The sequence below is a fragment of the Neomonachus schauinslandi genome, chromosome 13 (assembly GCF_002201575.2).
Source record: "Neomonachus schauinslandi chromosome 13, ASM220157v2, whole genome shotgun sequence".
In the NCBI taxonomy this organism is placed as follows: Eukaryota; Metazoa; Chordata; class Mammalia; order Carnivora; family Phocidae; genus Neomonachus; species Neomonachus schauinslandi.
The window spans coordinates 44,501,569-44,524,265 of NC_058415.1; the positions used below are offsets into that span (position 1 = coordinate 44,501,569).

The 22,697-nt window shown below is 36.1% G+C and overlaps 1 protein-coding gene across 1 annotated transcript in view; it reads left to right on the forward strand.

Moving 5' to 3' along the window:
* Positions 1–22,697, forward strand: part of DENND4C (DENN domain containing 4C) — a 140,941-nt gene that overhangs the window by 68,674 nt on the left and 49,570 nt on the right. Inside the window, 8 exon segments of the mRNA XM_021682458.2 lie at positions 827–1,002; positions 7,823–7,923; positions 8,249–8,467; positions 14,445–14,590; positions 15,909–15,944; positions 16,025–16,155; positions 18,233–18,365; positions 21,244–21,450. Of these exon segments, the coding sequence (XP_021538133.1) occupies positions 827–1,002; positions 7,823–7,923; positions 8,249–8,467; positions 14,445–14,590; positions 15,909–15,944; positions 16,025–16,155; positions 18,233–18,365; positions 21,244–21,450 (1,149 nt within the window).

Below are 22,697 nucleotides of genomic sequence, written 5' to 3' on the forward strand. Positions count from 1 at the left end.
TTTAATTTATCAAAACTTGAATTTTCACATATGACACAAGGTAGAGCTTTGTAAAGATTCTTGAGGTATGTTTTAGATTATTTTTTTTTTAAAGACTTTATTTATTTATTTGACAGAGAGACACAGCAAGAGAGGTAATACAAGCAGGGGGAGTGGGAGAGGGAGAAGCAGGCTTCCTGCTGAGCAGGGAGCCCGATGCGGGGCTTGATCCCGGGACCCTGGGATCATGACCTGAGCCGAAGGCAGATGCTTAACGACTGAGCCACCCAGGCACCCTGACTAGTATTTTTTAAGATGCCAAGCTTCATTGAAGTTGGATCACTTTGTGTTTATTTGAGCAGTTAGGAAATTTTTTATTGAAATTTTCAATTGACTATTACATTTTTAAGAGAATCATTTTAATTTTTTTCAGTCCTTGGAGCTCTTAGTTGGATTTTAGTCAAAGGTTATTTTGAGAATGAAACGCGTAAGAGTTAAAGATCATGAGTTTGTTTTATAATTTTGGGGGGCAGTTTTCTCTCTGCTTTGACTTTTTCCAAAAAATGTGGATGTGGGTTTTATATGGCATTAAAAGAATTAGCATGCAAAGAGCTGTTAGCATTTTTATTGTGCTTGTGATAATTGTCATGCTTGAAGATTTTAATCACGTTGGTTCATAGTACTGCTTCGTAATATTTTATAGTCATTTAGTTTTCGGAATGAAGTGTAAGGTAAAAGAAACTGCACTTCACTGCTTTTTAATGGTCCCTTTCAGTAATATTAGTTAATGACATACTTTTCATTGCAAATTTCAAATTTGGTTAATTTTTTAAAACTTTTTTCCCAGATGATCTTTCCATTTCAGTGGCAGTGCCCATATATTCCCCTTTGTCCTCTCTCACTGGCCGCAGTCCTTAGTGCACCTTTACCATTTATAGTTGGAGTTGACTCGAGGTATTTTGATCTTCATGACCCACCACAAGATGTTGTTTGCATTGACTTGGATACAAACATGTTATATGTGTAAGTTGATTCTTTTTATATTATCTCCCATTTATATTTTCACCCATCTGTAGTTACAGCTCATTGAAAGCATCTAGAAATATGCTATTTTTAATGTTAATAAGTTTTCATCTTTAATACAGTGATTCTCAATGAGGGCAACTGTCAGAATCCTGGAAACTTTGGAAAAGAACATGTTCAACATTAGTTTATATTTTGATAATAATGTTGGCAGTAGGCAGAAAATATTTGTTTGTCAAAAGAGAATATGGATTTGGAAAAAAAAAGGTTAAACACTGCTTTCAGAGCTCAAGAGATGATATGCTTTCTAGGTTTAATTCAAATTCCGTATATAAGCTTTGAAAAAATGAGTTTACCTGTTTGAGTTAGTTAGAATATAGGATGATATTATGCCATTTCCTTTGTTGTCAAGATTTGAATTTTTTAGGGATCTATTTTATTCCAGAGAAATTTTTTTTTTTTAAAGATGTTATTTATTTATTTGAGAGCGAGAATGAGAGACAGAGAGAGAGCATGAGAGGGGGAGGGTCAGAGGGAGAAGCAGACTCCCTGCCGAGCAGGGAGCCCGATGCGGGACTCGATCCCGGGACTCCAGGATCATGACCTGAGCCGAAGGCAGTCGCTTAACCAACTGAGCCACCCAGGCGCCCCGAAATTTTTTTTTTTTTAAAGATTTTTATTTATTAGAGAGAGAGAGAGCACGAGCGGGGAAAGGGAGGGGGAGGAGCAGAGGGAGAGGAACAAGCAGACTTCCCGCTGACCAGGGAGCTGGACATAGGGTTCAATCCCAGGACCCCGGGACCATGACCTGAGCCAAAGGCGGACGCTTAACCGACTGAGCCACCCAGGCACTCCTTATTGCAGAGAAATTTATATTAAAAATAAGTCATACTTTGTGTTTACTAGAGGTGATAAAATGTACAGCAGTGGTGTATGTAGCTGAGGATTCAGAGACGAGAGCATGACATTAATAAAAGCAGCTCTGGGTCAATGTTCAAGAGCCAGTCTCCTTCCCCCCAACCCCAGGAAAAAAAGTGGGAAAGGGCAGTAATTGTTGAAAATTCCTTAGTGTTGGTGCCAAACTCCAGATCCTGGAGTACTTTTATTCTTTACTATTCTAGATTGGCAGAAAATAAAGAGAGTAAGAATTGTGGTGAGACTTCAGTGGTAACAGCAGTGCAGTAGGTTGGGAAAATATCCCTAAGTGAACCAAAGGAATACGTAAAGAAGGAAGAAAACATTTCCTATCACTTAAAATTTTTTTGAAATGGATCTGCCATTTATTTTTGAAACTGTATAATTATGGTAGCTCTTTACTGTGTATACTCTGACTTACTTAAAGCCTTGAAGTAATGAACCACTAAATATTTCCTGTGGCACACATTTTGTTGTTTTTCAGCTGCTATCCCTGAAAAACAATTATTTCAGGGTTGTATACATTGTGGTGCTTTTGGAAATGATTATTTATGAAGTTGTAACTCAGATGTTTGCCTTACTTTAATTACTATTCTGAATAAAATAATACTATGGAGATTCTTAATTTTTCCCAGTTTTAAGTAACTTCTGTAACATTTCTATCAATCAAAAACTTGGTTTTCTAAAATAACTTTGAACTCTTTGCTCAGTTGTACTTAAATAATTATGAAATGTTGTAGATACCCAAGAATTATAAAGAATAATGTAAACTCCCATGTATCCATCACGCAAATTAAGGAATAGAATATTGCCAGTGAATTTGAAACGCTGCATAGTCCTCTGCAACATATCTTGCTCCTGGATTACTGTTATCTTGAATTTGGTGTTTATCATTATCATTTCCATATGTTTTAGAAACATTTATTATACATATATTGGTTTAAATGATACTTTGTTTTGCATGCTTTAAAAATTTTGTATGTTTGTATAGTTTCCTCTGACTTGCTTTTTTACTTGGCATTCTTTTTTTTTTTTTTTAAAGATTTTATTTATTTATTTGAGAGAGAGAGAATGAGAGACAGAGAGCACGAGAGGGAGGAGGGTCAGAGGGAGAAGCAGACTCCCTGCCAAGCAGGGAGCCCGATGCGGGACTCGATCCCAGGACTCCAGGATCATGACCTGAGCCGAAGGCAGTCGCTTAACCAACGAGCCACCCAGGCGCCCTTACTTGGCATTCTTTATGAGGTTTATCTGTGTTGATACATGTAGCTCTACTTCATTTTTAGGGTTTACAAGTGTTGCTGGGTATTTAGATTGTACCTACATTTTTTGTAATTTTGAACAAGGCTTCTCTGATTATTGTTGTGCATATTTATTTGAGTCCGTCGGCAGGACTTCCCCTGAGGTATATACGTAGAAGAGCTAATGTTGGTTTGTAGACACAACTAATGTCATATTAGTCTTCCAAGTTTACCTCCTCTTTGGAAACAAATGAGAATTCTCTTTGTTCTATCCTTTGCCAATACTTGTGGTCAGACTTTAAAATTTTTGCTAATTTGATGGCAGTGGGATCTCATTGTGCCTTTAATTCATATTTCCCTAATTAGTAGCAAATGGGGAATTTTAATTTCTTTTTGCCCTTTGGTTTTCCTCTCTGTGAATTGGATTTTCCTTTTTTTGGTGCATTTTTCTATTAGATTGTTTGTCTTTTGATTTGTATCAGTTCTTTATATAATCTGGTTAATTCTTGGTCTGTTATATGCTTTGCAAATAGCTTCTCCCACACTGATTTGTATTTACATTCTATTTATAGTGTGTTTTGATGAACAGAAGCTTATTTTAATTGATCAAATTTATTAGTTTCTTTTTATTGGTTGTTATTTTTAGTTCTTGATTATGAAATCCTCTGCCTTGAGGTCATAAATATTATTCTTTCTTTCCTTTTCTTTCTTTCCTTCCTTCCTTCCTTCTCCTTTCCTTTTTCTTTTCCTTTCCTTTTTCCTTTTTCCTTTCCTTTCCTAAGTAAACTCCATGCCATACATAGGGGCTCGAACTCACAACCCTGAGATCAAGAGTCACATGCTCTACCGACTGAGCCAGCCAGGCACCCCTATTGTGGATATTCTTAAATTTGTAAGGTTTTGCCTTTCTCACTTAGGGCCTTAATTCTATTGAACTTGGTATTACTGTATGATATGACATAGAAGTACCATTTCATTTTTCTTACATGATTAAATAATTCTCACATAGCACTGTATATTGGATAACCAGTTCATCTCTTCCCAGTGGTCTTTAGTGTTAATATCATTGCATATCAATTTTTATATTTTATATTTATACATACTTTATATTTTACAACTCCATATTATATATTAATTTGCATATCAATTTTATATTTATAATATGCTTATTATTCTGTTCCTTTGGTCTCTTTTAGCCTCTTGCTAGTATAACACTGTCTTAATGGCTTAAAAGTCAGGTTGTCTAAAGGACGCCTGGGTGACTCAGTTAAGCGTCTGCCTTCAGCTCAGGTCATGATCCCAGGGTCCTGGGATCGAGCCCCGCATCGGGCTCCCTGCTCAGTGGAGAGCCTGCTTCTCCCTCTGCCTGCCGCTCCCCCTGCTTTGCTCTCTCTCTCTCTGTCAAATAAATAAATAAAATATATTTAAAAAATTAGGTTGTCTAAAACATGAATGAACCTTGAAAACATTGTGCTAAAAGAGCTTATATGTTCTCATTTATACTAAATGTCCAAGGCAGATCTGTAGACAGAGAAAGTAGGTTAGTGATTGCGTTGGAATAGGGAGATGGGGGAATTAGAAGTTAATGACTGAGGTGGGGGGTGCAGGGTTTCTTTTTAGGTGATGGAAATATTTTAAAATTTGTGGGTTGTTACACAACCCTATGAATATGCTAAAAAAACATCAAGTTGCACGTTTCAGATGGGTGAATTATGTGTGAATTATATCTCAGCAATGTTAAAAAAAGTTGTGGGATGGAGCGCCTGGGTGGCTCAGTTGTTAAGCATCTGCCTTCGGCTTGGGTCATGATCTCAGGGTTCTGGGATCGAGCCCCGTATTGGGCTCCCTGCTCAGTGCGGAGCCTGCTTATCCCTCTCCCTGCCTCTCTGCCTACTTTGCTCGCTCTCTGTCTCTGTCGAATAAATAAATAAAATCTTAAAAAAAAAAAAAAAGTTGTGAGATGGCAGGTCCCTTTCTTTTTCCTTGTTCTTTAAAATTGTTTTGACTATATTTGGTCCTTTGCTTTTCTGTATAAATTTTAATATATTGTTAAGTTCCATGCAAAATTATGCTGTGATTTTGGTTAGAATTCTATTGAATTTATAGATTAATTTGGGGGCAAATGACTTCTTTTTGTTACAGTCTCCTTACCCATGTATGTAGTATTTTACTTCATAGATCTTTTTACATTTTTTTCTTTTTTCTTTTTTTTAAAGATTTTATTTATTTATTTGACAGAGAGACACAGCGAGACAGGGAACACAAGCAGGAGGAGTGGGAGAGGGAGAAGCAGGCTTCCCGCTGAGCAGGGAGCCCGATGCGGGGCTCGATCCCAGGACTCTGGGAGCCAAAGGCAGCTGCTTTACCGACTGAGCCACCCAGGCACCCCTACATTTTTTTTTTTCAATAAACTTTGCAGTTTTCTTCATAAAGACCATGAACATCTTTTTTTAGACTTATTTATTCCTGAGTGCTCTGTGGCTTTTACTGTACTGTAATTATATTTTAAATTACATTTTCTATTTGTTGCTGCAGTATAGAAATGCTGTTGATTTTCATGTAGTATCTCCTGCACTGCAACTTAATTGAATTCTATTTTGTCTGTAAATTCTCTTCAGTTTTCTGGCTATAAACAATCACATCATGTACAATCCTTATATATTTTTATTTTATTTTATTTTGTTAAGGATTTTTAAAATTTATTCATTTGACAGAGAGAGAGCAGAAGCAGGGGGAGTGGGAGAGGGAGAAGCAGGCTCCCTGCTGAGCAGAGAGCCCGGTGTGGGGCTCGATCCCAGGATCCCGGAATCATGACCTGAGCCAAAGGCAGGCACCCAACCGAGCCACCCAGGCACCCCAATCCTTATATATTTTTAAATTCTTACCTTAGGGGCGCCTGGGTGGCTCAGTTGTTAAGCATCTGCCTTCAGCTCAGGTCATGATCCCGGAGTCCTGGGATCGAGCCCCGTATTGGGCTCCCTGCTCAGCTGGGGGCCTGCTTCTCCCTCTCCCACTCCTCCTGCTTGTGATCCCTCTCTCGCTGTGTCTCTCTCTGTCAAATAAATAAATAATCTTTAAAAAAAATAAAAAATAAAAAATAAATTCTTACCTTAATTCTCTGGCTAGGATTCCAGCAGTGTTGAACAGTGTAGTCATAGCTGGTATCTTGTCTTACTCCTAATTTTATTTATTTATTTATATATTTTTAAAGATTTTATTTATTTATTTGTCAGAGAGAGAGAGAGAGAGCACAAGCAGGGGCTCTCCACTGAGCAAGGAGCCTGACATGGGACTCGATCCCAGGACCCTGGGATCATGACCTGAGCTGAAGGCAGACGCTTAACAGACTGAGCCACCCAGGCGCCCCTTGTCTTACTCCTAATTTTAAAGGGAATGCTTTGAGCACTCTATCATTTAGTATGACTTTTGCTTTAAGCAAGAATTGACATCTGACCCATGGCCTATTTTTGGAGATAAAATTACAAAAATCATTTATTTACATATTCTGTGAGGCTGCTTTCATACTATAATGGTATATTTGACAAGCTGTGACAGAGGCTGTATGGTCCTTAAAACATAATATCTGACCTTTTATAGAAAAGGTGTGTTAGCTCTACTCGAGGGTTTTGATTGCTTAATAATAAGGAACTTTCCTTCTACTTCTACATAATGATTTAAAAATAATAACTCTTAAATAGGTGTTGAATTTTATACTTTTGTACAACTATTGAGATGAGGATTGTTTCTCCGGTTTTCTGTGTGGTAAATAACATTATAAAATCAATTAATAGTGAATAATCTTTACATTCCTGAAATACATTTTTTTATATCCTAGCAGATTAAATTTTCTAAAAATCTTAAAATGTCTGCATTGATGTTCATAAATGATATTGGCTTGATGATGTGTATAGCATTAGCTGTGGCGCATGTGGCTTTCATCTTTGTAGAGGTTTCGTTTTTCTTTTTTAAAGATTTATTTATTTATTTTAGAAAGATTGAGAGAGCATGAGGAGGAGGGGCAGAGAGAGAGGGAGGGAGACTCTCAAGAAGACTCCATGCTGAGCATGGATCCTGATGTGGGGGCTCTATCTCAGGACCCTGAGATCATGACCTGAGCCAAAATCAAGAGTCAGTCTCTCAACCGAATGAGCCACCCAGGCACACCATCTTTGTCGAGTCTTAAATGTTTCCTATTTCTATTAAAATATTTTGACTCATTCATTACTTAGAAGTATTCTTTTGAACTTCCAAGTTTTTTTTTCCTTAAATGCTATTTGATTTATAGTCAGAATATGCTTTACATATTACTCTCTGATATTTATTGAGATTTACTTCTAATAGGTAGTTTGAAGTTATCAGTTAAGTTTGTCACTTAAAATACTGTAATTCTAAAATGTAACTTTTGAAGCAAGACTTCGGTGTTGAATTCATAGCTCCAGCCTTGAAAATCTGTGTTAGAGCATTAGAGTGAGATGACCAGATTTGACTGAGGTTGTTTGAAATGTAAAGAGAACTTCCTTGAAAACCATTTATTCAGACTGTCCGTGTCAATTGTGATTTGACCAAAAATACCTTTTCCACTTTCTTTTTTAGTTTGATGTAAAAATTTTGCTAAGTAAAAAGAGATTATAACAGATTGTACTAGTTATGTTTTTATTTAATAGATCAGATGAAAAGAAGAACATGAACTGGAAGCAGCTTCCCAAAAAGCCATGCAAAAATCTGCTTAGTACCTTAAAGAAGTTGTATCCCCAGCTATCTTCAGGTAAATGTGCGGAGAAAGGAATATTTTTAATGAAAGAATATAAGAAAATTCTTAAATTTAAACATTTTGCTCTGCTTAGAAGGAATCTCATATCAAAACAAAATTTCAGTACTAAAACATTAATATTGTAGTTTATGATTTTTTTGAGTATGTTCTTTGAGTCCTGTCTGCTTGAGCCTCCCTGTTAGCTCCTGCCAGTGATCCCTTTACATTAATGAAGAGGAATTTCAGAAAGTCATGCGTTTTATTTTGACAACTTTCTTAATTGTTCAATCGTTACTTGTCTAATACTATATATTAATGCCATTTTCTCTTCATTTGTCAGTTCACCGAAAAACTCAAGAAGGTTCGGCGATTGAGATGACGCCAATTGAAGCAGATTTCTCCTGGCAAAAGAAGACAACACAACTGGAGATGGAAATTCAAGAGGCATTTTTGCGTTTTATGGCATCTATTTTAAAAGGATATAGAACATATCTCAAACCAATCACAGAGGCTCCTTCAAATAAAGCCACAGCTGTTGATTCATTGTTTGACCGACAGGGTGAGTGGCATTGAAAATAAAGTTACTTTTCATTGAAATGAAAAATATTTCCTATTTGGTACTGCTTCCCCCAAAATATTCACTATGTGAGTTCTTAGAAACGTATATTAAAATACAATGAACTTTTGTGTATTTGTGATCTAGCTCTATGAAGAATTCCTTTTAATTTTTATACTCCATTTTTCCCTGAAAAATCCGAAACTGGAGATATTTAATAACGAAAAGTCAAAGATGTTGCCTATATTTACTGGATAGTAATCTTAGTAGAACATACCTGGTGATTTGCTTTTAGATGTTCCTCAGTTTTGCATAATTCTTCGATTTATACATTCTTGGCTTTACAATATTCCCTAACAGTTAGTTTTTGGAATAAGGCCACCAGTTTTTAGAATTTTTGAAAAACATAGCTTTGTTTCAGGGAAAACACTATACTCATCTTTTTGATACTTGTATATTTTAGGGAATTACAAAGACTTTTGTTTTTACTCAGCTGTTCTTATATGTAGTAGCAACCTTACAAATACAGTAATATTTATATGAAAATTATTTTATGTTTCTGTATTTTTACCCATTAGTTACTAAAAAAAAAATCTATACTTTTCTAATAATCCTTTTGACTTTTATCATCTCAACTTCAGGATAACCTATCTCTTAAATATTTAGTCACCACTTACAAGTCTGACTAGTTATTAGATAGGGATATAAAGAAGTGTTAAGATCTAGCTCTATGGGATAGTAAATGGAAAATAAATCTAAAATGCTTTTTAAAATAGAACGTGTACTCAAGAAAACAGATTTTACACAATAATTCATTGAGAAGTTCCCAAATTTAGAAAAAGGGAGCATTTTTCCAAATGAATATTTCAGAAGACTTCATGGAAAAAGAGCATGACTTTGAAGAGTGGGTAGAATTTAGATAAATGGAGATGATCAGGAAAGGCTTTCTAAAAAACAATATGCATTAGGGGTGCCTGGGTGGTTCAGTTGGTTAAGTGTCTGCCTTCGGCTCAGGTCATGATCTCAGGGTCCTGGGATTAGCCCTTTGTCGTGGGCTCCCTCCTCAGCAGGGAGTCTGCTTCTCTCTCTGCCCCTCCCCTCTCTCATGAAATCTTTAAAAAACAAAACCAATATGCATTAAAAGCCAAGTCTGGGGGTGCCTGGGTGGCTTAGTCGTTGGGTGTCTGCCTTCAGCTCAGGTCATGATCCCAGGGTCCTGGGATTGAGCCCCGCATCGGGCTCCTTGCTCCCCGGGAAGCCTGCTTCTCCCTCTCCCACTCCCCCTGCTTGTGTTCCCTCTCGCTGTGTCTCTCTCTGTCAAATAGATAAATAAAATATTTAATAAATAAATAAAAGCCAAGTCTGAATAGAATTTCTCCTTTGCTATTTACCAAGCCTTTCTGAGGTTCTCTTTTCTTATTAATAAAATGGGGATGATACCTACTTTATGAGTGGTTGTGAAGATTAAATGTATGTGAAGTAACTAGTAAAATTACAGTACTCATGGTAACAGCTGTTACCATTAGTGGTAATAACAGAATGGAAGAAACCTCAAGAACAAATGTGTAAGGCATGTGTATTAGTTTGTCATGGCTATGGTAACTAAGTGCCATAGCTTGGGTGGCTTACACAACAGAAGTTTATTTTCTCACAATTCTAGAGGCTAGAAGTCTAAGATCAACGTGTTGGCAGGATTAGTTTCCTCTTTGGCTTCTCTCCTTCATTTGGGAAGAGGGGCGGTTCCCTGTGTCTTCACATTCTTTTCCTTTTGGGTGAATTTTTTTCCAGTTTTCCCTTTTTTTTTTTTTTTTTTTTTTTTAAGAGTTATTAGAAGGAGAGAGAGAGCATGGGGTGTGTGGGGAAGGGCAGAAGGAGGGAGAGAATCTCAAGCAGACTCCCTGCTGAGCACAGAGCCTGACTCGGGGCCCAATCCCATGACCCTGAGATCATGACCTGAGATGAAATAAGAGTTGGTCACTTAACCAACTGAGCCACCCAGGTGCCCCTAGATTTCTACTTCTTATAAGTACATTAATCATTGGATTAGAGCCCACCGTAATTACTTCATTTTGACTTAATTACTTCTTTCTTTCTTTCTTTATTTTTTTAAAGATTTTATTTATTTATTTGACAGAGAGAGACACAGTGAGAGAAGGAACACAAGCAGGGGGAGTGGGAGAGGGAGAAGCAGGCTTCCCGCTGAGCAGGGAGTCTGCTTCTCCCTCTGACCCTCCTCCCTCTGATGCTCTCTGTCTCTCATTCTCTCTCTCTCAAATAAATAAATAAAATCTTTAAAATACTGAGGGTTAGGACTTCAACATAAGAATGGGGGGGGGGGCAATATAAGAATTATGGATTTCAGCCCATAACAGCATGTTTGGTACAGTTTGACCACAGTGAAGAGCTTTAGTGGTTTTGTGAAAAATAAGGCTGAAAATAAGATTAGAACTCAGATTATGGGTAGTCTTAAGTGCCAGACTAAAAATAATGCAGTTTTTCTAATAGGCAGTAGTGGGTCACTAATTCATATATATTCTCTCTCTTCCTCAGTGGGAGAGTGGCATTACTAATGGAATTTAGAAAGATACTTAGTATCTGAGGCCTAAGATTTTTGTTGTTAACAGAAAGTATTTAGTGTAGTGAGGGCTACAGATATTAGACAGTAACACAAATACTAAGTGTATTTTACTAAATGTATTGTAAAGGAATGTATTGGCTATGGTGAGAGTGCTAGGTCAGGGAAAGGTTCCCTGAAGAAGTAACAATTAAGCTTGGGCCTGAAAAATGAATAGGAATTACCTGTGGGTTTTGGATTAACTTTTTATTAGGGGGTACTTTCCGAACATGTATGAAAATAGAATAATGTACTCTCATATAGCATCTTTCAACTTCAGCAGTAGTAGTAATAAACATTTTGCCATTTTTGTTTCATCCTTCCCCCCCTTTCTTTCCAAATTCCAAATAGGACATCATTTCACCCATAAACTTTGAATTATCCTTTAGAATTTCCTAGATGTGTATGGTATGTGCTTTTGGCTGATCGTGTTCCCATGGTGCTATATAACATTTCTTTCATCATCTGTATTTCCTGTAAACTTGTGGTTGAATTAAGAGACATATGGTCCAATAGAGATGTAATGTGAGTCGCACATATAATTTAAAATTTTCTGGTAGCTATAGTTAAAAAAAAAGCAATAGGGGAAATTAATTTTCATAATATATTTTTGTGACTTAAAATATCCCAAATGGTATTTCAACATGTAATTAAATTTTTAAAATTTTAATGAAATATTTTACATACTAAGGCTTTGAAATCAGCATGTATTTTATATTTACAGCACATCTCAGTTTGGACCAGTCACATTTCAGGTGCTAAATTGTCACATGTGGGTAGTGGTTACTGAATTATAAATAGTACTATTCTAGAGGCTGATGAGATTCAGGTTCAGTTTTCTTGGCAAATAGTGCCAAAAACACATGGTGTTCACTATTTCCTATTGCAACCCGCATACATGTCTGGCTGTCCCACTTTTAGTGCTCCTAGGATTGATCACTGTGTTTTAAGTGTTGTTAGCACATTCATTCATTAGTTTCCCCATCAGCCTTTCATTTAATTATTTTACTTTATTTTATTTTATTTTATTATTTTTAAAGATTTTATTTATTTATTTGACACAGAGAGAGAGTGCATGCACACAAGCAAAGGGAGTGGCAGGCAGAGGGAGAGAGAGAAGCAGGCTCCCAGCTGAGCAGGGAGCCGGATGTGGGGCTTGATCCCAGGACCCCGGGATCATGACCTGAGCCGAAGGCAGTCGCTTAACCAACTGAGCCACCCAGGCGCCCTCATTTAATTATTTTAGCAGCCTTTGCTGATCATCACCTAGATCCATTAGGAGAAGAAAAACAAGGCTTTTTGTTATTACTTGTGAAGAATAATTTATTTCTATTTTGTTTAAGCATTTCTCAGCTAATTAGTATCTCAAGGGATGGAGTGAGGACCACAGCTTGTGGAATGCCCTGAAGCATCAAAGAAAGAAAGGCTGGAGGGAAAAGTGGCTCAAAAACCATGCTTGAAAATGGTGGGTGTGAGCCAAATCATGTAGGATCTTTTAGGACCAGTGAAGGGTTTCTGTCTTTAAGAGTAATTAGAAGCCAGTGAAGAATATTTAAGTAGGTAATAGGATCAGATTTGCATTTTTAAAAGATCAGTATTAAAAATTTTTTTTCTTTGCCTTCTGTGCAGAGATTGAACTGGAGGCATCCAGAGTCTGGATCTGCTAGTTAGTTGGTTATTGCATTGGTCCAAGTGATCATGGAAGTGACCTGGTTTAATTGACGGTAGTATGAGTAGAAGAGTGATGTTTTTTAGGAGGTAGATTGAATACAACTTGGTGATTGATATGGGATATAAGATGGAGATGTCAAGAACAGCTTTGAAATTTTTGTCTTTGTCAACCAAGTGGATGGATTGTCATGCCCTTCATTGAGAAAGGAAACAGCAGAAAGGGGAAGGATCTGGTTATTTTTTAAGGAAAGATTTTTAAAATGAGAGAGACTTGAGTGTGCTGATAAGTAGCTAATAGAGAGGGAAAATTGCCCTGAGAACACTAAAAGGGCTGCAGTCTCAGGCTTATGTGGTGGGCTTGGCCTTAGATAAGAGGGACACAGCCATTGTAGAAAGACGGAAGGAGTACCTGATAGCTGCGGAAAGTCATAGATTTTTGTAGTGAGATAATGATGGTAATTCTCTTAATGATTTTCATTTTCTCTGCAATATAAGGTGTGATCATTTAGAAATGGGGGAGGGAACATGATAGGAGAGAATTAAAAAATTGGAAATAGTTGTGAAAACATGGGTAAAGGGAAATTAAGTTGATTCCAGAAATTTAGTAGGGTTGCTAGTCAGGGATGAAGGTGTAAGTGTTCTGATCAGCCTAGTTGTGGAATTGTTTTTTTTCCCTTTTTGAGTTGTGCTCAGCCACACTGGTGTAGATCCAGAGAAAGCAGGCAATACATTCCTCCAAGGCTAAGTTTTACTGGGTGAGTTTGACAAAAAAGACAAAAGGACATAAGAATTCAGAGTGTTGACAAGAAAGTAATTGAAATGATGGATTTGGACATGGAATCAAAATTGGATAAGGACAGAAGTGAAGACAGGAGGGTTAGGTAGAAAGTAAAAGGATATGAATGATTATAGATTTCAAAGAGCATCCCCCCCCCCCCCCCCCCCCGCCCCATGCCTGGTAGGAGTACTTAAATACAAATCAGACAAGGGTAATGGGCAGAAAGTAATATATATGTAAATTAGATTTGGGAGGCAGAATTGTTTTGAATGCCAACAAGAAAGGGCCAGGGAGGGTGTGACTGTGTAGAAGTTGGTGACTGAGGTGGGATGGACCATAGATCATTGAAATTTAAGGCCTTAAAAACTCGTTAAAGTGTTGGATGGTTTTCGCTTATGGATGTTGAAGAACGATAATGGTAGGAGTTGGAAAGGAGAAGACTTGGAATTACGTGTCCTAGTCTTCAGTGAAGGAGAGAGTGTCCCTGAAGTCAGTAGATGACTACAGTTAGCAGGGGAAAGGGTGGGATAATCAAGATGCTTGAACTGTTGCTGAGCAGAGATTTTTACAAGCCAATACAGGAATTGTCTAGTGGCATTGCAGAGGAAGGACACCCTTCTTACTTAAGACTATGCAGAGTATAAAAGAGAAATTTCTACTTGAGAATTTTAGGGCTAGAGGTTCCTTATAGGAGGTTCAGATTTCAGCGAAAAGGTTAATGGTATAAGTTAAGTTTTTTATGGTTGAATCAGGCAGAAGAAGTGATGGGTTATTAGAATATAGTTACTAAAAGCTTCTATAAATGTAGATATATGTAAAGAGAATATAATATAGATATGTACAGGTTTAAGATAATATTTTATATAACATCTAGTTCTACTTTGTTTTGAATTTAATTGTAATTTTGTTTTCTTCAGGATTTTTAAAAAGTCGAGATCGTGCCTATACAAAATTCTACACTCATTTATCCAAAACACAGATTTTTATTCGTTTCATTGAAGAATGTAGTTTTGTAAGTGATAAAGATACTGGATTGGCATTTTTTGATGACTGCATAGAAAAGGTAAAAGTTTGTCCTGTATGTAAGTGTTAAAGAAAAACTTTAACAGTTTGGCTGCCTGTATAATCATCGTTATGATTAGTCCAGCTGATCTGAGGGAGACAGTATAGGGGTGTGCGTGTGTGCAAGTGTCTAATTCTAGGCTTAATATAAGAATAATTTTCCTTTGTGATTCTAGTTTCCACCATACATAGCTAATTTTTCTTGAATCTCACTTAGATTTAGTAGTTCATTAAGAAGGGTTTCGTTTTATGGGTAATGCAGTCTTGTGTTTTGTTTTTTTTCTTCTATTAGTTTTTCTTTATTCAATTACACATTTTAAACATTGTATGTTTTTGCAAGATAGTCAATATATGCCATTTTGTTCTTTTGTTTTAATGTCTTTCCAAATACTTTTGCCAAATATATATTTTTTGTTTTAATGAAGCATATTTGGAAATATGTTAAATATCAGAGTTTTACTTACCCATTGTAAGGAAGTTTAAGTTGATTCTTCACAGTGATGACTCAACATTTTTTTTCCCTCTTTTTTAAAATTTTTTTAAAAGATTTTATTTATTTGACAGAGAGAGACACAGCGAGAGAGGGAACACAAGCAGGGAGAGTGGGAGAGGGAGAAGCAGACTCCCAGCTGAGCAGGGAGCCCGATGCGGGGCTCGATCCCAGGACCCTGGGATCATGACCTGAGCCGAAGGCAGACGCTTAATGACTGACCCACCCAGGCGCCCCTCCCCTCATTTTTAATAGAGTTTTTTATTTTTGCTGAGTGAATTTTGGGGCTGATTTGTTTAATAAGTAAGCCATAGTATGTAAAATTTGAGATTGTATCTAAAAAAGGTAGAATATTATGACATAATTTTTGTAGTCTCCTTAGAGGACTTGAATGATTTTCTCCCATTCTACCAATGTGATCTAGAACTCCGGGCATAAGATTAAAACTATTCAATGTTTTTGTTACTTATAAAATTGATAGTCTGACATCATCCAGTTAGAGGGAAGCTTAGATAGTATCAATTTCTAATGCAGGGTTTTAATAATAATGAGATTTCTGATTTGAGAAGCCAGATTCCCCTCGTGACTGGCCATTTTTTGCTTGTGAAGCATTTATGAAAAACCTATTTAAAATAAATTGTTTCTCTCCTAATAGCCATAAGAAAAATATTATATGTTAACCTGACAGTGTAGGGCCCCCAAAATATATGTGAAGTGTTCCTGTCTGTCCAGTATTAAAAAGGGATAGTTTTTAAAATAAGAATTTAAGATCATCTCTAATAAATTCACAGTAGACATTTTCACCAAGAATTCTTTTCTTCGTTTCTAGTTGTTTCCTGATAAAGGCACAGAGAAAACGGATAAGGTATTTTTTCTTAAGTTTTAAAATTTCAGAACTAGATATTGCCTGTATGCAGATTAATTGGAGAAAATAATTATTTTCAGGTTGATTGTGATTCAGCCGAAGATACCAAATTGATAGAGCTAGATGATTCACAGAAAAGTGAGCACACTGTATTCGTAATGCCACCAGAGCCATCTCCTGATGATGGAAAGGATCTGTCACCAAAGTACAGGTAGCAGGAATTTTTAAAAATTGCTGTTTGCATTCAGCTTTAATAATTTATTTTGATCTTTTGTGATTATTAGTAGATATGTATGTTAGTCATTTGTGAAGGTCATTTTCAAAGTTAATTCGGTGAACTAATGAAGATGAATATTATACAAAGATGTTACCAGATATTATAATTTAAAAATTGGACAGCCTTTTTGGAAGGGAAGCCAAATGTTGATCACTGTTCACCTAAACATTTAATCATATTTTAATCTTTAAAAATTTCACTTCTGGAGAAGAATAAGCTTACTTTTGTGCGATTTCTCCTATGTTTGGGGGTCTTGTTGTCAATGTAAAGACTGAAATTCTTACTCATTAGTAAGATACCAGGGAAAACTTAAAAGTAGAACGCCAGGAATCATTTATTAAAATAGGTGATGAGGATTAAGGAGTGCACTTGTCCGTGATGAGCACTAGGTGATGTATGGAAGTGTTGAATATATTGTATACCTGAACCTAATACAACACTGTATGTTAACTACACTGGGATTTAAAATAAAATAAAAATAATAAAAAAAATAAACTTGGAGAATAGAATTTGGATGGGAACCTTTTAAGAAATTAAAATGTACTTGATTATTACTTGTTGTTATAATTATGATAATACACAGTTTAACAAACTTAGAAAATCAAACCAAAAAAGAAAAGTAGCACATCATCTAAGCACCAATATTTAATGTCTGTTAACAACTGTATGTTTATCTTTCCTGTTTTTGTGCATAAATTTGCATTTACTATATTAAAACAAATATGAGCTCATATTGTACATACTCTTTGTAACCTGTGTCTGCCTTTAGTGGTCTGGACATTTTTCCATGCTAACAAATATTGTTGTGCCAAATCATTTTGAATGAACATATTGCATGCATTTATTGTGATTTGTTTAACTAGTCTCTTGTGGATTTTTTTTTTTCAGTTCTTTGCTATCTATATCCTTGTGTATATACATATAGTTTTTTTTTTTTAGGCTGCATTCCTAAAAGAATATCTGAGGCAAAGGGGGTATAAAATAATTATCTTCCAAAAATATGGAATTAATATATTATCTCACCTAGATTGCATAAGAATGAAGAGTATATACTGAAATTTAGTGGCTTAATTAAGTGCTATTTTGATTACATTTTATAGTTTTTTTTTTTTACTTTGGTTTAATCTCTATACACTGGAATCCATGTGTAAGGTAAATCAAATAGGGAAAGGCAATATCTCCCAGAAGAAAATTGGCCAAAGGCAGTAAGTAGGCAGTTTCCAAGAAGAAATCCCAATAATTAATAATATGAAAATATATTAAATTTTTCTAGTATTCAAAGAAATGCAAACCAAAATGGTGAGTCGAAGCATTTTTAATCTTTCAGATTGAAAATAGGTTATGCTACTATATAGAGTGTATGTAAGTGTAACCTTTCTTGAAATAATTTGATAGTGACTATAATAATTTTCATGCTCTTGATAAACATTGACCATAGCAAACTCTATTATTGGGCGTTACCCTAAGACATTAAGCAAAAGTTTCACGAAGATATAAATACACAGATCTTTAATTGCAAAAATTCAGAAATAACCTAATAATGTCCAACAATAAAGAATGGTGAAATTATGATATATCCCTAAAATAAAAATCTTACGGATTTATTTTTTTTCCTCTTAAATACCACTGCAAGGTACTTTTATGAAGAAAAACAAAATTACAAAGTATACTAAATGTTACTTTTTAATATAAATTATTATTGAACACATGGTTTCTGTTGAAAGTTACTAATTCCTCTATTAAGTAAGATACCAGGATTTTCTGTTTTCCAGGGATTGGGTGAAAATAACTTAAAGGGTGGGGAGGAAGCCAAAGTTTCCATGTAGGTAGTCTGTGTATCTTGTAACTATGTCATCTTACAGTTTTGAAAAACATTATTTTTCTATATCCAGATTTTGGGGAATAATATTGGGTACTATTTAAGATTTAGAAATATTCACCTAAATTCTGGAATAATATGAAGAGTTAATGAATTTTAAATCAGCAGTTCTATTTTTGCTTTTTATTTTAGTTACAAATACTTTCCAAGACTGGACCTTAAGCTTTTTGACAGACCACAGGAGTTGAAACTTTGTTTTAGTAGACACCCTACTGGGAATAGCATTGCAAACAGTCCAGCCCTCATGGCTAAGAGAACTAAACAGGTCAGATATTCTTTATCTAATACATGTTAATTTAAAATGTAAAAGATGTATATGTGATATGCAGCTCATAGTTTAGTATTATCACCCATGGCAACCATTTGAAGATGCTCTATGGTTATTAAGTAAACTAGATGTCTTACAACTCTATTATAATATTGAGGCTGAAGTTTTTGAATGCTTGTGTTTATGTTGTAAGAGAATCCTGGGGAACCAAATACACTTTTTTAAAAACAACTTTATTGAGATACAATTCCTATACCATACAATTCACCCATTTAAAGTATACTCAGTGCTTTTAGTATATTCACAGGGTTGTGCAACCACCACCACAGTCAATTTTAGAACATTTTCATTACCCCAAAAAGAAAGCCTGCACCTCTTACCTGTTAACCCTCCCATCCATCCCCCACAGCCGTAGGCAACCACTAATCTCTTTTCTGTCTCTCTGGTTTCGCCTGTTCTGGGAGTTTCATAATAAATACTCCATAAATGGAATTATACAATAAATGGCCTTTTGTGACTGGCTCCTTTCACACAGCATAATGTTTTTAAGTTCATCCATGTTGCAGCATGTGCCAATACTTCATTTATTTTTATTGCTGAATAATATTCCATTGTATGGATATATACCATATTTTATTTATTCATTCATGTACATGTGAGTGGTTCCTACCTTTTGGCTATTATGCATAGTGCTGTTGTGAACATTTGTGTGCAAGTGTTTGTGTGGATGTGTGTTTTCATTTCTCTTGGGTAAATGCCTAGAAGTAGAATTGCTGTGTCATATGGTATCTCTATGTTTAACCTTTGGAGGAACTGTCAAGACTGTTTTCCAAAATAGGTATACCATTTTAAATTCCTGCCAGCAGTGGATGAAGGTTCCAGTTGTACCATGTCCCTGTCAATTCTTGTGATGATCTGTCTTTTTGATGATAGTCATCCTTGTGTGTGTGAAGTGGTATCTCTTTGTGATTTCGATTTTCATATCTCTCACAGTTAATGTAAATATACTTTATGCCAAATATTACATTTAAAGGGAGTTAATTTAGGACAAGTTAGACATCTTTTTAATATTATGTCTGATTTAGGTATAAAGAGTTGGTCTGTGGTTAGGTGTGTGTTAAAATGAAACATCCTTTTGTACATATATTGTTGATGTATTTGTGGTCTATAAAACATGGAAAATTTCAGAATGAAGTTTTTAGTTCAGGTGTTAACAGTTTGTGTACAGTCCCCCAAAACCTAGAGGTAACCTGAAGTGTTCCTTAATTTCGTATAGTACACGTTTCTCTCAATGTCTGAAGGGAAATTAGCATATATGTATTTGCTGTTACCAGCTTAATAAAAGCCAGTTTTTATAATGGGAGAATTTGGTTACTAAATCTTTACATCTTACATACACCAGAATTTTTGTCCCCCAGGCTAGCTTAGAAAAACAAGGGACTGTATTTTCAAATATATCTTCTGAGTCTAATGGAAATAGAGCTCATAAGAAAACATAATGGGCCAGGACATTTTTATTTAAAACACATCCCAGCAGAGGGATCTTTAGTGCAAGGTACACCATGGTAGTCTGACATATCTGGAAGGTTCTGTGGTTTCTGGGAGTATATATAGTTTGTTGTTTTTTTTTTTTTTTAAGAGTTATTTATCTGAGAGAGCACGCATGTGCGCACGGGAGGGGCAGAGGGAGAGGGAGAATCTCAAGCAGGTCCTGTGCTGAGCACAGAGCCCGACATGGGGCTTGATTTCACAACCCAGATGACATCATGACCTGAGCTGGGTGCTCAACCAACTGAACCACCCAGGTACCCCAAGGGAGTATATATATAGTTTGATTAAAGCTCAGCAGGTGGTTTTGATATGTACTCTTTTCCACCTAAATCAGAATGAAAATCGGAAGTAGAAAACGTGACTGTCGGTCTGTTGGGTAAGAAAGTCTGTGATCTTTATCAGACTATGTTGCCTACAGTGGCATATGTCTTTTTAAGGAGTCAGTCAGTGAAATAATTAAAGACTGTGGTGAGGGAGGGTAGAGTGGACATCTTGGCAGGAAATACCTATGGTATCTTAAACATTTTCAGCAGGGAGAAAGGTGGAAAGACGATCACTTTTCAAGAATGCCGTTGAAGGACTGACAAGCTCTAAATGGTTGAAACCCTTTTATTCATCAAGCATATGAGTGCCTTCTATGTGAAGGGTAACTAATTAGCCATCATATTATATAAATACGAATGATCCCCACTTCTTTTTTTTTTTAAGGAAGTTTTTTTTTTTAGTTTTTTTATTTTTTTTTTAAGATTTTATTTATTTATTTGACAGAGAGAGACACAGCGAGAGAGGGAATACAAGCAGGGGGAGTGGGAGAGGGAAAAGCAGGCCTCGCGCCAAGCAGGGAGCCTGATGTGGGGCTCGATCCCAGGACCCCGGGATCATGACCTGAGCCGAAGGCAGACGCTTAATGACTGAGCCACCCAGGCGCCCCTGATCACCACTTCTAAGGGATTTCTAGTCTATTAGGAAACATGTGCTTGCCAGTAAAGTTACAGAGCAGGATAAAGTGCTTCTGTAGGTGAATGTTGAGGGCATCACATGGCACTAAGTAGGAAGCCAGTCATGAAAGTAAAACTGTGAAATGCTTAATTTAGAGTCAAATTTTACATTACATTCCTCTCTTTTCCTTCTCACTTTTATCCCCACCCTAATGGATTTTAATAAATACCATACTGTTTTTTTCCTTAATTTTCTTTTTGTAAGTAATCTCTACTCCCAGTGTGGGGCTTGAACTCTCGAACCAGAGATCAAGAGTTGCATGCTCTACCAACTGAGCTAGCCAAGTGTCCCAAATACCATAATGTTTTATTTATTCTCTTTCTAGGAGATAAAAACAGCTCATAAGTTGGCGAAGAGATGTTACACAAATCCACCACAATGGGCCAAGTGTCTCTTCAGTCATTGTTACAGCTTATGGTTTATTTGTCTCCCAGCCTATGTTAGAGTTTCTCACCCTAAGGTCAGAGCACTTCAGCAGGCATATGATGTACTCATTAAGATGAGGAAAACAGATGTGGATCCACTAGATGAGGCAAGTATAACAAATTATCATTGCTAGGATAAATTTTATTTTTGTATTTTTAAGGGAATTTAGGTCTCAGTTGCTTTAAAGTGTCCTCAAGTATTTTCATTAAGCAGGAAAGGTTAAATATTACTCTATTCCATGGAGCTAATACGGTTTGTTTTTAAATATATTTATTTAAAAATTACTGCGTTGGAATGAAGCAGAGACTGCCTTAGGTCAGATAGTTTGCACTTGATAAATAGAAAATAATATTGAGTTCATTTTATTCTTTTTATTTATTTTTTAAGAGAGGGAGAGAGTGGGGAGGGGCAGACAGAGAGGGAGAGAGGGAATCTTAAGCAGGCTCCACACCCAGCTCCATCTCACAACTGTAAGATTTGACCTGAGCTGAAATCAGGAGTTGGATGCTTAACCAACTGAACCACGCCGGTGCCCCTACTTCATTTTATTCTTAGTATAACTTTATTATGAAGCAAATGGGGAATAGGCTATTAGTAAGTGGCTCTCCACTTAGGCCCTTTATTCTAGGGTGAGTTATATAACCTGCCTGTGTCTCAGATTATGTATCTGAAAATGTAGATCCAGACTTCTCAACCTTGGCACTATTGGCATTTTGGCCCACATAATTATTTATTGTGGGCCTGTCCTGTACATTGTAGTATGTTTAGCAGCATCTCTGGCTTCTGTACACTAGATGCCAGTAGCAATCCCCCTTCTACATGGCATTCAGAAATGTCTACACACATTGCCTCACTGATGTAGATAATTATAGTTGGTACCATCTTTATAAGGTTAACTTGAGGATTAAATCAGTTAATGTACAGTGTGCTAGAATAGTACCTGGCTATGCTAAAGATGTTACAGTCACTCTCCCTTAAGCTTGAGAGCCATCCTAAGAGATCTGTAGTGATACTATCCAGTTAATGGTTGAGGAAACTGGATCACTTATTTAGCCTTTTTCTTGGCTAGTTTTCCCTCTTAAAAATAACTTTTGGTGTTAAAATAACTATAAATGATCTTTAGAATCAGATTAGAATTTAAAATGAAATTGAAATAAAAACTGAGTAATGGGTATCTGAGGGGAAAGAACACAGGGATAGAAGAGAAATGGGTTTGAAGAGGGGCGCATTATAGGCTTCAGCAATAATTATATATTTTTTTCTTACAAAAGATCTTAAATGAATATAGCATGTATAATATGAAGATTTGATAATGCTTGTGGGTATACTAAAACTGATTTTCTCTAAGTATTA